The 17,215-nt window shown below is 43.2% G+C and overlaps 1 protein-coding gene across 6 annotated transcripts in view; it reads right to left on the reverse strand.

Moving 5' to 3' along the window:
* Positions 1 to 319: 319 nt before the first annotated feature.
* Positions 320 to 17,215, reverse strand: part of ITPRID2 (ITPR interacting domain containing 2) — a 67,741-nt gene continuing 50,845 nt past the window's right edge. For all 6 annotated transcript variants that reach the window (XM_083495888.1, XM_083495885.1, XM_083495887.1 and 3 more), the window contains 9 exons: positions 16,580 to 16,671; positions 13,089 to 14,282; positions 10,252 to 10,329; positions 9,072 to 9,199; positions 6,937 to 7,087; positions 5,402 to 5,467; positions 4,641 to 5,054; positions 2,157 to 2,280; positions 320 to 1,538 (listed from right to left, as the gene is read on the reverse strand). In XM_083495888.1, the coding sequence (XP_083352014.1) occupies positions 2,170 to 2,280; positions 4,641 to 5,054; positions 5,402 to 5,467; positions 6,937 to 7,087; positions 9,072 to 9,199; positions 10,252 to 10,329; positions 13,089 to 14,282; positions 16,580 to 16,671 (2,234 nt within the window). In that variant the 3' untranslated portion in view covers positions 320 to 1,538; positions 2,157 to 2,169. The remainder of the gene's footprint in view (positions 1,539 to 2,156; positions 2,281 to 4,640; positions 5,055 to 5,401; positions 5,468 to 6,936; positions 7,088 to 9,071; positions 9,200 to 10,251; positions 10,330 to 13,088; positions 14,283 to 16,579; positions 16,672 to 17,215) is intronic.

Genomic DNA, 17,215 nt, shown 5'->3' on the forward strand with positions numbered 1-17,215 from the left:
GTTGCACAAGAGCTCCAGATCAACTTCTGATGCACAACCTGAATGATACAATGACTGGGACACGGCTTCTGTGTCTCTTGTAATGTAAAGGAACATTCATACATGATACACCCCCCCACCTATCACCTGAGGTGGTTCAGTCCATTATACCAGCTCAGGGTTCTAATATCTCATTTTGCTGCATGTATAAACCAGGCTTAATATGCAAGCTGAATTCTTCTCTCAAATGCCTATGTACGGATCTATTCACATAACTCTCCCAGCCCAGGCAGAAGACTCCAGTGTCTGAAAACCAATGAAAATAACGAGTTCAAAACACTTGTAGGCAAAATAAATATTTTATTGGCATAACAGCCCCTTTTAATATGAAAGCCCTTATGTCCACTCCAAATGCACTTTGACAGACTTTTCTCATAAAAGATAGTTATAGTTTTACTAGTTTTGATTATGTATTCAACACAATCTTGATTTTATTAGCTGAAAACATATTTTAAAAACAAAACCACAGAAACATAAGGAATCCCAGTGGCAATAATCCAGACATTATTAAACCTTGACTGTCTAGCATCCCATTGACAAAAAAACATGTAAAAGAAACTGAAAACCCTGCCAACATACAATTCCATCTGTTCTGATACATGCCATTTTCCCTGGGCCATAGTAAAACTTCAGAAAAAGGGGAACAATTCATTCCGATTCCCCCACAACAACAGCATTATCCACTTAGAAAAACCCTCTAGTGTTTTATAGACTTGTTTTATGAAAAGGAGAAAAAGGCTGCCTCCTGATACCGTTGAGAAGTCATCAATATATATTAAGGATTTTTAAAACAATACAAAGCACACCCCCAAGGAGAAAGATTAAAGAAGCAGAAAATTTTATTTATTTTTAAAAGGTGTCTACTGCTCAGAGATAAGGCTCTCGGTGTAAGCGTTCTTAGTAGTTTTACGTAAGTTCATTTAGCTCTCTAAACTCTTTGCAAACAACAGCTTCTCCCAAGAGTTACAGCATTTTAAAACAACAACAACACAACAGGTTACTCTCCTCTTTTGAAGTGGCACTTGGTAACAGCAGTGAAAACAGGATAGTTGTTTCAAGCTCTCAGAGTGAATCAGTTATTGCACAGTTAAATACCTCACAGAGGTCAGTGGGTTTTTACATAGATATATAAAATAACAATGACAATCCTAGGCTATTTATAACTGGGGTAGATCAAGGAAGTCTTCAAGTTTTATGAGGAACACCTCTACACAGAAATAATTATAATAATTATAATAATAATAATAGCAAGACACTATGCACAAATGAACCGTAGGAATGTACAAATAAATATTAAGGCTTGAAAGGTGGTTCATGGGCAGTAGTAAGATGTAGAGTGTCCCAATCGGAGCAGAGGGAGCTGAAGTGGAACATTAAGCAGCACAAAACTACAAACTGTATACAGTAGCCTTCACTTCTGTCCTCCTGAGTGCAGGCAGACACGCCCATCTAGCCTTCCAAAAAGAGAATTCCACAGTGTCCCTGGACCACATGCCAACCTGTCATTGTGGGGGAGGGGGGGAGAGAGAGTTATTGCATGATTGTCATTTCAAATCAAAAACAAATATATTTATTTGGTGAAAGCAGCGACATGCATCTCAACACCTGGGACTCACAACTTGCAGACTCAACCCATAGAATAAGAGAACAAGAAGAACATACGTTTAAAGAAGATTGGAAAACATCTATTGAATATATGGGAAATAATTGTGTATAGCTGAAAACGCTGGCAGCATTAAGATAAATTCAACAGTGTAAATAAGTTTTGGTGGGTGCAATAATGGAATACCGAATGGTATAGTTTTTGTAAAATATGCAGAGATTTATGATACGTAAAATGAACTATGGAAAGAGAAGAAGGATATTTTAAGGATGTAAAATGAGTATTTGAAATTGTAAAACAGAAAATTTAAGAAAAAGTATATATATCATATATAACACATGCATTTCAACACCCCGGGCTAATGGTTTGGAATCCACCCACTGGTGGCCAAGTGGAGGCAGTAGTGCAATTCTGTAATATTCAGCCCCTACATTCTTTTCTGATGTAATCTGCATGGTCTTTCCCCACCCTCCTGCTAGCACTTACTGGCATGCAGCAACACTGAAATATTTACCTGTAGTACCGATTCACGGTTGCGTTTCTTGCTTAGCGTTAGCAGATCTGCTAGGGGAAGAGACAGCTGCTAACAGTCCACTTACAATTTCCCGTCTGATTTCACCGACGATAGATTCTTTGATCTGAAAAGAAGACATTTCAGGTTTGTCTACATTTACCATCCTTCCCCTATATTTGTAGCTCACTGAAGGCTAAGCACAACTGCCTAGGTTGGGCCAATCCCATTCAATCTTTCCTTGTGGAATTGGGGGAATGTGGCAGTAGGCAGTTTTCCAGGGTTATATCTGCAACACCATCCATTTGAAGCATATGGCTTTCCCCCATCTTATCCTGGGAACTGTAGTTTAAGGGTGCTGGGAACTGTAGTTCTGTGAGGGGGTAAACTACAGTTTCCAGGTTTATTAGTGGGGAAGCCATGTGCTTTATTAAATGTATGGAGTGGATGTGTCCTAAGTTCTGTACTATGCTTCTAATCCTACAAGAATATTGTTGGAGGGCAACACTGAAGGAGGGGGGTCAATACTGAGAAACAGACCCATGAGTTCATGGTGCAGAATAACCTAGGAGCCAAAGATGAGGAATAAATTGACAGATACCTAAGCCAGGATGACCATTGGTGTCCAAAAACTCAGCCCTAACAGAAAGCCTTTTATCATTCTTCCTGTCTATGAGAATCCAATGGGCAGCAAGGGGCAGGAGGGGTGTGGTTGGAGAATGAGCCAGTCTAGTGGTTATTTAATGCCCAGGAAATTGCTCCAAACTGCAGCCCTGGTGGTTGACCACAAGCAGCAGCGCTGTGCTGAGAACCAAGGGTTCTGCGTTCCAGTGCTGGCGGGATTGCCACTTAAGGGACGAATACAAAGGCTATAAATAAATTGGGTGCATTCCGAAATGAAGTGACAAAGGCTTCCCAAATTAGCGGAGCTAATGGATGAGCAAGCAAGAGAAAGGATCCATCTGTGTGGAAAGGAACAGGCAACTTGTGTTCTATTCCTGGCTTTGCTACAGCCAGGCTTCCTGTGTGACCTTGGGCAGGATGCTGTCTCTGCGTCCAAGTTTCCTCGCTGCAGTAAGGGATGTGTGCAAAGAATCCAACTTTGCATCTAGAAAGTGGCACACAAGAAAGAATACCAATGGACCTGCAATCAGTCTGATTTTAAAAAAATGTTTTACAGCTAAGTGTAAGACCTGCCACTCTTTCTAGAGAAGCTTCTTCAAATAGAGGGTGATGTCCAATGATTTCAATGGATCTATGCTGAGAATGATTAATGTTGGCTATCACCCAAAGGTTCCTTGAAACTAGTGCCTTGAAAGGCGCCAGTGTGACTTTGCAAAAGTGCACCGGTGTCTTGAAAAAGTAAAATGGAGACAGTTCAAATCAAGTATTCCTGAAACAATTTGATTCAAGATACTATTCCCCAATAACCCGATTTCTATTAAGTAGAGAACACTAGCTCCATTCTTCTTTTATTTTATATTTTGCATTTTTTATATTCCATAAATAAGAAAGCAATCTGCATTTCCTTCGAAGCAAGAGAGAACAAAGTTAAGTATCTTGGCCTTTTTGTAGTTTTCTTCTGTGGGAGTATGGAGAAAAGGATAGCGGGTTCCTTTTCATTCCAGTAAAAAGATACAGGTCAAAAGCTCACACACATTACAGTCTATTCTGGCATGCTCTGGAACACTGAATACTATTTATGCTGTTTTCTCCTACAAGCCAAGATAATTCATGTATACACAGGGAGAGGAATTGTTCAGAATGCCATGAGTTTAACATTTGTGAAGAAATATCAAGAATGCATATTAATGAATTTCCCTGCAATGGATTCATTCTGCTTTGGGAAGCAAACAATGCAAGGCAGAGACTTTCGGTATTTATGAGATGCAAAGAGATATATTAAACAAAGTGGGTGCCAGCATTAAACAAACCCACTCTGTAACATACACACAATGTGTGATTTGGCAAACTTCTGTGTTTAAGGGACAAGCAACACAATGGGACTTACTTCTGAGGAAACATGAGAAGAATTGAATAACTTTTATGGCATTAGTCCTTAGACCATAACAGCACCAGACTTTCTCCAAAGCCCGGCACTGAGTATGAGACTCTCGGGGAAAGATCACATCCTCTGTATGCAGGACGTCTCAGTTCAACCCCCAACATCTCTTGATACTGTTGGGAAAGATCTGAACTAAGGCTGGGCCAAAAGAAGAAAGAAAGCTTTCCAACTGCTGCAAACAGCAACCTGATGGCTTCCCTCAAAGAATCTTGGAAACTATAGTTTGTTAAGGTTGCCAAGAGTTGTTAGGAGATCCCTATTACCCTCAGAGAGTTACAATTCCTCATTTCCTGGGAAGAGGGATTGATCATTAAACTATCCTGGGGATTGGAGTTCGGTGAGGTCAATCGAATCTTCTTAACCACATTAAGAAGAAAACATTGAGATAAAACGCTCCAAATGCTAGCCAGCCTGCTGCTCACCTCTCGTATGACTTGCTGCAGTTCATCGTTCTCCACACTTCTGTGAATTTCTTCAACCGCAGGCACAAGAGGGATCTTTTCAAGTTTCTGCTCCACCTCCGATCTGGACGTTGTGTGTCCCTCAGAGCTTTCAGGAGGCTGCCCTGTTCCTGCTCTTGCCGGTGGAGAGGGCATCAAGGCCACACACGCTCGGTAGATTTTTTTGCTTTGGGGCTTGGCCTTCCCCATCATCTCAGATGAGTGTGCACTGTCTTTTCTGCTGGCTTGGCTGGAACACACTGAAGAGGAGTCAGAATGTCCGTGATCAAAAGCACATTCTGAGCCGTCGGCCGGCGGAATCTCCATTCCAAGTTCTCCCAGACCCAACCTCAGCTCAGACTTCAGAAATGACTGCTCTCGAATGAGTTCAGAGACCTACGGAATTATGAGAGGTGGGGGAGGAAGACAAGACAACTGCTTTACTCACTGTCTTGTGAGACAGGCAAAACCCCAAATGTATGGTGGAACAGGAGCACAAAAATTACGCCTCATCCTTGGGCTACAAACCATGCCTTCAACCCTACTGGAACGCACTGTGTCTCAGAATAGCCAAAGGCCTAGCATGAATTTGACAGCATCCCCAGTATCTCACATGTTCTGTACATACATTTATTCCATTCCAATCCAATCCATTCCATTCATGTATCACTGCCAATGAAACATCTCAGTGTGACTGGAAAATACCACTGCCTTCACTTCCAGCCTTTGTCTTGGTTACTTACCGGCTCCATCACATTCAGTGAAGAAGGGCACGACAAGTTATCAGTGCTTCTGCTCCCATACATGCCCTGGAAGAAAAAAACACCACAGAAATTAGGGGTTGTTGATGTTTTTGGAAGCTCTCAAAATTGCTTCGTGGCCTGTGCCACACCGCCAACTTTCTGAGAAAACAAGGACCCAGAGAGCCTTTTATGCTACCTCTGCATTTATGATTCCAGGACATAGTAAGGAAGAAAAATATTTAAAGAGCTGTAAGAGTTTAGAGGATATGGACACTGTTAGTCAGGACTCAGAGAAGACCAAATGAAATCAGTGGACTGAAGTAGCTTAAGTTCATCAATTTCAGTGGATCTATTTGGCACAACTTAGTTGGGTCTTAGTCCCCCCCTCAAAAAAACACACATCATGTTTCCTTTTCCTCCTCAGACCCATCCCTGGGTCTTCTAAACCTTTGGAATCTCCAAAGAAAAGCAACCTGAATCTGCAGAGGTCACCATTTGGTTATCGGGTAACCTGTAGTCAGCTGAGCTATTCTATCTAGAACTTCCCCCCTCTGATGGGGGGAAAGGACAGAGCTCTTTAGCTACATGCTCTTTAGTTTAGTTTCTTCTGACTCCTCATTCAAATGTAATAGCTCCGTTCATATGATTAAATTCTCAACACACATGCAGCCCCTTTGTTTCCCCTTCACATGAGTGGACACAAGAAACCATTGTTTGTCGTTTGGGGTGGCCATGAACCCCAGTTCTCCATTCACATGTAGCAGAAAGCTGCAGTCAGCCGTAGCTTCCTGGTTTGTTTCCTTGCTGACATGAAGGGAGGAGTGAAGGAGATGTAACAGCTCAGAAATACCCTAGTTTATTAAGCCAGGATTGGGCCACTGTCAATATAAGCCTCTATCATTTTCTATTTCAGGTTTGTTCATATGAAGAATGCCAGAGAGATCAAGGGGCTGGAAGGTTGATCTGGATCATTAGTGGATTGTTGAACTGGATCATTAGTGACATCTGGGCTACACCACCCTAAACTACATGGGGAAATGCTTCCAGAGCAAGTTGTGAGCCTAGGGGAAAACACAGGCCATGTTTTATGCCTGTTGGTATTGACAGAGCAACGCAACCCCCAACTTCTTCTTGGCCTACAAATCCAAGCCCAGTTGCCTGTCTCTTAGTTTTTTAACAATAAAGGAGTACAAATACCCACAGGACAAACTCAACCATTCTGCTGAATGTGCATGTCCTCACCATTCTGAGGCTGTGGGCTACAGGCCTTCAATCTGGGCTTCCCTCTTGCCACTGACTTGAAAATTTGCTTAGCATGTCTAATATTGAATTCCATTAGCCTCCGGAACATGGATCCACATGGGGGGAAAAAATACTCTGCCCCAAAACAAAAATGCTTAATGTGTCTGTTCTAATGCTTGGTGGCATAACAAAGTTCTGGGTATTAGGGGAATAACTCGCCCCATATCTACCCGGTGCTTCTACATCCCTTGCACAGATATATCTGCACAGACGGACTGTGACAAAAGACATACCATGGGTGTTTGTTGCCTGTAAGGTGAAGACACGTGAATATTCCTAAGCTGCTCTTCGAGAGTAAGAAGGCGCTCCTCTAACTGCATTTCTAATTCCTGAAGCTCCATGCGGACAGATTTCCTCAGGCTCTGGAGTTGATCAGCTTCATATCTAAATCAGAAGCAAACAAAATGGAAAGGGGAATATACAATCCTGTTGGCAGAGCACAAATAGGCATATCATCCGAAGCAGTGGAGGGAATGATAACATATCAGTCCAGTGTTATGCAGATATATGCACTTTCACATGAAAATATATAGCAACCAAGAAAAGGGAACAGAGGAAAGAAGGAATGTGTGCATTCCACAGGAGTGCATGGGGCTTTACTTTTGGTTTTGCAAACTAATGAGGAAAATCCACTGGAGATGAAATTAGTAAAAACAACAACAACTAATCCCTTAGGGCGGGGAACAAGACTTCCAGAGCTTAACTAGTATGTATTTAGCAAATCTGTAAATTAAATGCTATATATAGGTTTGGATGTGGTCCAGGTATTTATTGGGAGCAGCGTATTATATAAGCAAGGGAGAGAGCTGGTCATGCAGATGCCGTAATACATGGATGGGAGAGTGAAGCAACCCTTTTCTTTCCTTACAGAATCTACAGTGAAAACGAAACGGGATTTCAGTGGAACTAGGCTGGCTTGAAGGGCTACCATGCATGTAGCAGACATCAGACAAGAAACTCATGAGCAGAGCCTTAGGCTAGGCCTGGGAAGACACACACTCAAATCTGCACTCACTTATGACTGACCTTGAGCTCAGTCACTATTTCTCAAGCAAACCTTTACCACAAGCATATTGAAAGACTAAGATGGGGTGGGGAGAAGAAACTCAGGGCACATTTATCTCTTTAGGAGGATGGCAGGTGTGTGTGTGTGTGTGTGTGTGTGTGTGTGTGTGTAATAAAATGAGTATCTTCAGAAACAAATAGTTCTATGGAACCTCACCACCAGGTGGCTATAAGAGTGACTGGTATGATCTGGAGGGAAATCCTGAGACCAACCCAGTGTGGTGAAGTGGTTTGAGTGTTAGACTAAGGTAAAAATAAAATAAAAGGGAAAGGACCCCCGGACGGGTAACTCCAGTCAAAGGTGGCTATGGGGTGCAGCACTCATCTCACTTTCAGGCCAAGGGATTCAGTGTTTGTCCACACACAGCTTTCTGGGTCATATGACCAGCATGACTAAACCGCTTCCGGCACAACAGAACACCGTGACGGAATCCAGAGTGCATGGAAACACCATTTACCTTCCCGCCACAGTGGTACCTATTTATCTACTTGTACTGGATTGCTTTCGAACTGCTAGGTTGGCAAAATCTGGGAAAGAGCAACGGGAGCTCACCCTGTCACAGGGATTCAAATCACCGACCTTCCAATCACCAAGCCCAAGAGGCTCAGAGGCTTAGACCACAGCAGCACCTGCACCCCATAGTGTTGGACTAGGACCTGAGAAACCAAGGTCTAAATCCCCACTCAGTCATTAAGTTCACTGGGTGATCTTGGGCCAGCCACAGTCTTGCAGTCTTAACCTACTGCTTCACAGGGTTGCTGAGAGGAAAAACATTGAAGGGTCGAGAAGCATGCCACCTTGAACTCCTTGAGGAATAAATAAAATGAAAAGCCATCCCTTTCAAAACATCTAAATGTCCTAAGGAATAGGACCCTTGAAGTTAATGCCCAAATGAAACGAAACCCAAACGTCAAAAAGGATCTTACCAAGAGGGCAGAGATCAGAGCAAAAGGGACGAAAGGTTGGTCTTGACAGAAGCACTCTGAAGAGAGTGGAGAAGAGGTGGCAGAACAGAAAGACCGCCATGGAGAAAGTTGCAGCAATCTAACTGTGAGTGATGATCAGAAGCAAAGTGGCAGAGTCAGAATGCAAAAGGCCAGTTCTAAATGCGCAGAAGAGGAAGGAGAAGGAGCGTGCTTTAGGATTATTTGAAGGCTGCACACCTAGAAGAAAAACAGTGCTTTTGAGAAAGAAAGAGAACAGATGCGAAAGGTTTTAGTAGAAATATAAAAGCAACCTGCATGTGAGCACAGATATAGTAAACAAGTTGCTTAGGTGAGAGCACCCCCCTACCCCACTCACCTCTCTTCCTCTGTCATGTGCTGATAAACAGTGGTTTGCTGGCGCAACATGGACAATTCCAAATCCATCATTTGCGTTCTAAACAGGTTTAGGTTCCTTCTCACGGCTTGAAGATCTTGGAATGTATTCTAGAAGACAGATACAGAGAAGTATTTATGTTCAGAACTCTGTGTAAATACCGTATTTTTTGCTCTATAAGACTCACTTTTTCCCTCCTAAAAAGTAAGGGGGAATGTGTGTGCGTCTTATGGAGCGAATGCAGGCTGCACAGCTATCCCAGAAGCCAGAACAGCAAGAAGGATTGCTGCTTTCACTGCGCAGTGATCCCTCTTGCTGTTCTGGTTTCTGAGATTCAGAATATTTTTTTTCTTGTTTTCTTCCTCCAAAAACTAGGTGCGTCTTGTGGTCTGGTGCGTCTTATAGAGCGAAAAATACGGTACATAACAAGAGCTCTGCCAAATCAGACCTAAAGGCCCCTCCAGGACAGAACCCTGTCTTCACAGTAGCCAAGCAGATGGCGACGATAGTGATGATTCACTTGTATATTGCTTATGTCAAAATGCCTCCTATGCAGTTTACAGCTACAGTTCCCCAACTATAAAAACCAATGCACAACTAAAAGAGACAAAAACCATTCTGCCGGGGCACTAAAACAACCTCAAAAATTAAAATATGCAATAAAACACAAGAGAAGTCCACAAACAGGACATGAGCTCTCTTCTCACTTGCAATTCCCAGAAACTAGTATTCAGAGGCATTCCGCCCTCTTGACACTGGAGGGAATAAAGAGCCACTATGGCTGGTAGCTATAGCCTTGTCTCCCATGAATTCCATGAGCCCAATCTGCCAATGGATTGTCTTCATAGAGACAATCTGGGCTCTGGGCTGGGGCTCAGCAACTTACAGCCTATTGGTGGAGTCAGCCATCTTAGCACCACATCTACGGCATGCCCATGACCTCCCTGTCCTTTGCCCTTGAAAACCACCCAGAGGGAGGGAGGGAGGGAGAGGGCTGGATACATGGAGTAGAGAACTGCAACATCTCTTTCTTCGTCCCTATCTTCTAAAGATGGGAGGGGAGAACCCAGATGAAAGGACATTCTCATTTTATACATATATATAGGCGCAAGTTTGTCTCAAACACAGAACATGGATGAAGAGAGAGAAAAATGCCATTTACTTCATAGAGAGGTAGAATAGAAGATCTCTGAGTACTGTAAGGGGCTGTAGTGAGGTCAGGACTTCTCATCATAGCATTCTAGAAAGGGAAGAGAAGAGGTCAAAACAAACATACATTTTAACAACTTGGTACATAAGACCAATAAGCAATAACATGTCAATACAGCAGTCATGAACACAACGAACTTTTCATGCTATTGCACTAAAAAAGCCCAACAAATTTTGATTTTTACCTCTTGAAATATGGTAACCCTAACTCTGGGGGACTTCCGCAAAAGCTCAGCAACTTTGGCCAACTTCTCAGACCGCTGATGTTTAAATATATGGTACTAAATATATCAGTACTTTGAATATTTAAGAAAATATCAAAGATGTTCTGTTTTGTGTTTAAAATATTGATCTCTTAATTTTGAGGTTATCTTATACATTGGGGCATCTTATACAAGGAAAAATACGTTTGCATTTGCCCAGTTTATTTTTCTATAACAACTTTGTGAGTAAATGGGCTGGCACTTCAAGCAAGGCCAAACTTTGGCTCTCATCCTCAACTCTGGGCCCAGCCCCCTCACACCTAAATGACAGCCCACCTGTGTTTCAGCCAGTGTTTCTGGCAGTCATACCCCTGCCACCCCTCAGATATGGAAACACTGAAGCCCCAAACAATATCTAAAATCTGAGACTGGTCAGATTTGTTACACCTCTTCAATTCTGCTGGGTGCGTGTATTCAAACCACCAAGGCCCCCAGAAGCCTTGCAAGGTGGTATAGTCCTACGGACGGCGGTATCATGTGTGCCATCTGAATTAGCTCTGTGCACCTGTGTGAAGAGCAAATTCCAACTAAGAAGTGGAATGGATTTAGATTCAAAAATCCAATTTGGCAGTGAAATTTCTGGGTAAGAAGCCAATTTGTGCAAAGCAAAACTTCCCACCTGCGATTTTTGTCCTTCCCCCAAAGGACTAAGAGCAGCCCATAGGAGACTGTCTACTCTGCGAAATAGATGAGACCAAATGCCTTCTTCAAGGCCACTTAGTGAACTTCACAATTAAGCAGGGATTTGAAACACAGGTCAATGCAGTCTAAGTCCAACGCTGTAACCCCTGCGCAAACTGGCTCATAATATTCTGGTTAAGATACAAGTACCAAATCAAAGCTGTGCTAAGATGATAATGATACATGCTGCATGACAGACAAAGGAGCTTTTCCTCAGACTTAAAAGTATCTAAGCAGTTAGCGTGCAAGTAGCAAGGCTTCAGATAGCATTATCTACACAAACCCAAATATGTCAAAACAGAAACACACAGAGGCAATACCGCCAAACTCCTAAAGGATGGGGAAATGTAGCAAGTCCAGTGTAGGTCTAGGAGTTTTATTAACTATGGACACCATGGAAAAGAATGCATTTTACAAAATGGAATGAGTAAAGCTGTGTCAGATCCCTGCGAAACTCCTGACTGGAAAAGCAACTATGTTCATTCCAAACTTTCATATGATAAAATGAGGCTTCCGATTGTGAAAGCCTCTTCAAAAAAAGGTGAACTTTCCCCAGCTCCAGAACGGAGTTTATTGCATCTGGCAAGCATTTTAGAACATGACAGGGCTGTTAAGTACCAAGTGGGGGAAAATCTTGGGATTCGTTCTAGGAGGAGGTTGAGAAAAGGAAGTTACTTAATCAAAATTTATTGCAGAGCATTAAAATAGTCTGAGCTTTCAAATTAGCAGTTTTGCACATGAAACACATGGCTGCAAAACTTAAGCCGCCTAGCCTAGCTCTCAGGCTTCATGAAGACTCTGCAGAAATACGTATGGCATTCAAATATTGTTGTTTTATTCTAATTTGTGTGTGTGAACGGGGCTTGGCTCTTAGGCATACTACTCATTTCACACTTGCCTAAACCAGGCTGGCCTTCAATATAATGACATCTGGGAAATGGGAGACGGATCAGATTCATAATCCTGCTCAAGGACTCTCTAGATGAGAGGAGAACTTGTGACCCTCCAGACATCCCTTTGTTATAACTCCCAATAAGCCCTAGCGATAATGGCCAATTATCAGGGACAATGGGAATTGTGATGCAACATTTCCACACAGCTGTACACGGCATGCATTAGACAATTAGTGGAGAGCAAACTTGCCCTTCTGCAAAGTTTGCCTCCCATTACTTATCTTGTCCTTGAAGGGACTCTGCCAAGCTCCTGGCCTGAGCAATGCCAACATTCCCCAGGGCACAGAATACCAATGGCTTACACTTCATCAGATGCACTAACAGAACAGAAATATCTTCTCAAGCCTCAATTTAATAATAATAATAAAAAGCAAGGCCTTTAAAACATTTGCATATAAAAGATCCCGAGTAGGAAGAAATCTAATTCATGCTTCACAGAACTGAGTTTTTGTACGTCAGCTTTGCCATGACTGTATTGAAAGGCAACGTGACCCAGTTGATAAGAGCATCAAATTTAGATCTGCGGAGTCAAATCCCAACTTAGTCAGGGACTCAATGGAATGTTTGGGCAGCGGCATCCAATGTAGTGCCTTCTAGATGTGGTGGACTACAACTTCTGTCAGCACAGCCAGTGGTCATGGATGATGGAAACTGCAATCCATAACACCTAGAGGGCCTCCTGTTCGCAAAACCAGTCTTTGACAAGCTTTTCCCGTTTACCAGCAAAATCAATTACATGTGGAAACACTAAATGCCACGGGGAATCCTAAATTTAAACAAACCACCGCACAACGGTTGTGCATGCTGTCTTTCTTTTTAGCAACCAAAATATGCATCCTCCAGACAGACACACCGGGGGGGGGTATACAAACTGCAGCCATGAGCTAGTTTACCTGTGAAAGGTTTTGCAAAGAGTTCCTGATGTCGTGCAAGACTCTCCTCAGCTGCATTTCGACCGTGGAGGGCGAATGCATGGCCTGAGCTTGGCGCCGGTGCCCAGCGTGCCTCAGCGAGTAAGGGCAGCTGAACGGGGAAGGCAAACCACTGCAAGACGACCCAGGGGTGCTTGGGATGCTGTGCGTACTAAATGTTCTCATATGCGCGCATAAGGGCCTGTCTGGATAGTCAAACTGAAGGGAATGTAGCGAGCACGACGACTGAGACATATGAGCCGGGAGGTGCAAAGGGCAGCTCTGTATTCTGCTCCGACACGGTTCGTCCGCCGCCTTGTTCAAAGCAGGCTGGGAACCTTCTTTCCTAAGGGATGATGGTGCAATGAAAAGTGTGGATTTGCACCTGGGGGGACTGTGGTCTCTCTCCTCAGGGGGCTTCTCTTCCGTCTGCTCCTCCTTTCCCTCTTGTTCAGGAGTGTCGTACTTGTAAGTAAAAGACGGGGGGCTACAAAATGTCTGTTTTCCTGGAGTGAGCTGGACATTCACAGAGGAGACGACTTTCACCGGGTTCAGTAGTGCAGATGGGAGAGACTGGGAGCGCCTCAATGGATAGTCCAACTCAGAGATCCGATGCCTTTGCTTGAAAAGAAAGTCTTTCGACTTGAGCAGCGAGCGACCGGCTCTGGAATCAGATGAGCCGCTTATCCTCCTCTGGGCTCTTTGCAAAGCAATGCTAACCCGCTCAGTGGACGAAGGAGATGAACTGCTGCTTTCTATAGAGGACATCGATTTAAGAATGTGGTGCGTTTTATACTGAGGAAATTCGTACTCGCTGCTTTTATCTGCGTCGCTCTCTTCACTGCCTTCCTCCAGCACTTCAGACTCTCCCTCCTGTGCAAGAACACCTTCATCTTTTCTAATATATCCTCCTCGGCCAAACTCTGTATCTCCTCCGGTCTCAGCCTGCCCAGTTTCGCCTTCTAGAACTTTCCGACCTTCTCCGGCGTCGCTCCCAGAAACTGCCTCCCTCTTCCGCTGCTCCACTTCTGTGCGAAGGAATTTCTCCTCATCAAGCTCATTAAAATAGGACTGCTCATCTATTGGCGTTTTGAGTTCTTCACTGTAAGATGTCACTGTTGTCTCGCTGTCACAGCTGTCAGCGCTGCTTCCCATGGCCTGCAATGACTCGTGTCCCTGTCAGGAACACAATGAGAACAGGGTGGTGAAGAGGCAACAAAAATACCAAAACATTTGAACCTTTATGCAAATAACTTTTAAAAAATAAAATGAAAAGCAAAACGAGTCCATAAGATAGCTGGATTGGAGAAATAAGCATTCATGAGAAAATAAAGAAAGACTGGATGGTAGGTCAGATCTTTAATCCACTGAATTCTCTAATATACAACACAGTGAGGTCCAGTGTGGTGTAGTGATCACAGTGTCAGATAAGGATAGATGAAGTAAAGGTAAAGGGACCCCTGACCATTAGGGTCCAATCGTGACCGACTTTGGGGTTGCGGTGCTCATCTCGCTTTATTGGCCGAAGGAGCCGGCGTACAGCTTCCGGGTCACGTGGCCAGCATGACTAAGCTGCTTCTTGCAAACCAGAGCAGGGCACAGAAATGCTGTTTACCTTCCCGCTGGAGTGGTACCTATTTATCTACTTGCACTTTGACGTGCTTTCGAACTGCTAGGTTGGCAGGAGCAGGGACTGAGCAAAGGGAGCTCACCCCATCATGGGTTTTTGAACCGCCGACCTTCTGATCAGCAAGTCCTAGGCTCTGTGGTTTAACCCACAGCGCCACCCGCATCCCTTAGGATAGATGAAACCCAGGTTCAAATCTGCACCTAGCTAAGAAGCTCTGTGTTGGGTGAGCTTGGGCCAGCCAGCTTAACCTACCTTGTTCAGACTGCACCAGGAATCTACCCAGCGCTCATAGGAAAATGATCTCAAATGAAACTTTAACAGATGGCATGACAAAAGTCTGTAATTTTATCAAGACAAGTTATTTGTTGTTTACTGTTGTGACAATCGTTTTCTCAAAATTTATCTTCTGTACCATGAAAATAAATAAAAAAGGTATTTTTTAAAAAAAAAATGGGGAGGGAAAGAGAATCACGTTTGCTGCCTTGAGCTCACTGGAGAAAAGGTAGGATATAAACATGGACAATATATTTTCTGCCACTTAAAAAAGAAGAAAAATACCAAAGATTATTCTACTCCTTAAAGAAAAATCTGTTTAACAGCAGAGGGCACTAATTTATAATATTTTGAGGTAAGTCGTCTTTGGCAATTCAGTCTGGATCCCTTTCCATTTCTTACAGAGAAGCTTGTTGCTCAAGCCAGCAGAAAGGGCTAGAAGTGCACAGGAAGAGACCGGACAGGCAGTCTTTTAAAAACTTCATGGCACAAGCAAAGCTTGCTTTGCTCAAGCTAACATTACAAGTTTCCTGCCTTTCAATGCCTTCATTCACACAAGCAGAATGTTACTCATGACATTACAGCATTTTATTGCTTGTGAACATAGTCATAGATCTACAAAATACCATATTTTTGCCCAGATCAACACCAACTACTGTGGGGAGGGGACTCGCACATTGATGTGATTTTATCCTCCAAGGCAGATGAGCCCTAATACTTATTTTATAAGCAGGTCAAAGCTTATAAAAGCTTATGGACTTTTAGTTTATCTTCGGGCTGATTCCATTTCTTGATGCATGCAACAGGGACCAAAATATACATTTGAAATAAGGACTGAAGTATACATTTGCAGAGATTCTTAGAAAGTTTTATGCTCCCTAAAAGAAGTACATCTACATATAACCAGCGTAGCATCAGGATAAAAATAATTTTAAAATTGTAGTCAAAAAGAAACAAATAGATTTGTGTAGGGATTTACACAAAATTTTGTAAATGGTGAAACAGGGTTGCCATGTGTCCTCATTTTCAGGAGTAAAATTTATGTCCAGGTGGATTTTTTAAATTTGCCAAAATGTCTCTGGCTATTCTTTCTGGATGAGACATAGGCATAACTGGTGGCTTTTCTAGTCTCTTCTCCTGCCCCCCCCCAACAGCAATATATCACAGCTTCTATAGCCTACATATGGTAGGGGTATTGAAAATGAGAGTGGTCATAGCATCTTCTTTTTTGCTCTTCAAAATACGGCAACCCTAGAAGCAGCTTTGCTGGCAGTGCTATTTTTCTAGAAGAAAAGGTGCCAGAACTCACCATGAACACCTCCCTTGTTCTCTTTAGAATGGCAATGGCGCCCACCTGTGAGGGGCCGGAACTGAGTTCGGCCGAGTTTCGGCTGAAAGAAACACCCTGATTGGTGGCAATAAAATGAGAACAGCTTCATGGCTGTAACGTTATTGTTACTCAGTCACCAAGAGCCAATAAAAACCTTTAAAATATGCCTAGGACTTTATATATCTCTCCCCCCAAACATGTACGCATTGGGGGTTTTTGGTAAAAAAAGAAGGTTTGTACCTGCAACTGATTCAGCAAGAAGCAGTCTGTGGAAGAATCCTCGGCAAAACCACTGCTGTCAGAATGCTGACTTGCCGATCGTAAGAGCTGGTCTGAGAAACCAAGAGAAACCAAGAGGTATAAACAAACTTGTCTGCAATAGATATTGTGAACCAACACAGACACAAATCTGCATTTAGCTATAAAGAGCAGAACTGCGATGTTCCATCCCAAAGGTTGTGATTTGAAACCGTTTCCCCAAATCACACTGCCAGAACGAGAACGCAAAAAAATTTCTATTGGTAGTATGAGTGGAGCCATCTTTTGTGTGAATTCCAGGACAGGCATTGTATAGTTTAGGTAGACACTAATAACCCTCTGGGTTCTCCCCTCTCCTTCCTTCCTGGAAAAGCAGTAACTCTCCAGTTATAGCCTGTAGAGACTTAGAAAATTCTGATCCACGCACAGGTCTACACTATTTGTGACCCATGGAGCCAACAAAGTCAACCAGCCACATGGGGCCTCCCATCAGCAATTCAACCAATGTGTGCTGTCTGGGATACAGAAGCAGGGACTGTCAAACATTGGGCAGGCGCAATATACATGGCTAGTAGTTGCTTTCAGCTTGGTACAACACAAGTGGTGCTAACGTGGTCT

Source organism: Podarcis liolepis (genome assembly GCF_965112155.1).
Source record: "Podarcis liolepis genome assembly, chromosome: 1".
NCBI classification, from domain to species: domain Eukaryota; kingdom Metazoa; phylum Chordata; class Lepidosauria; order Squamata; family Lacertidae; genus Podarcis; species Podarcis liolepis.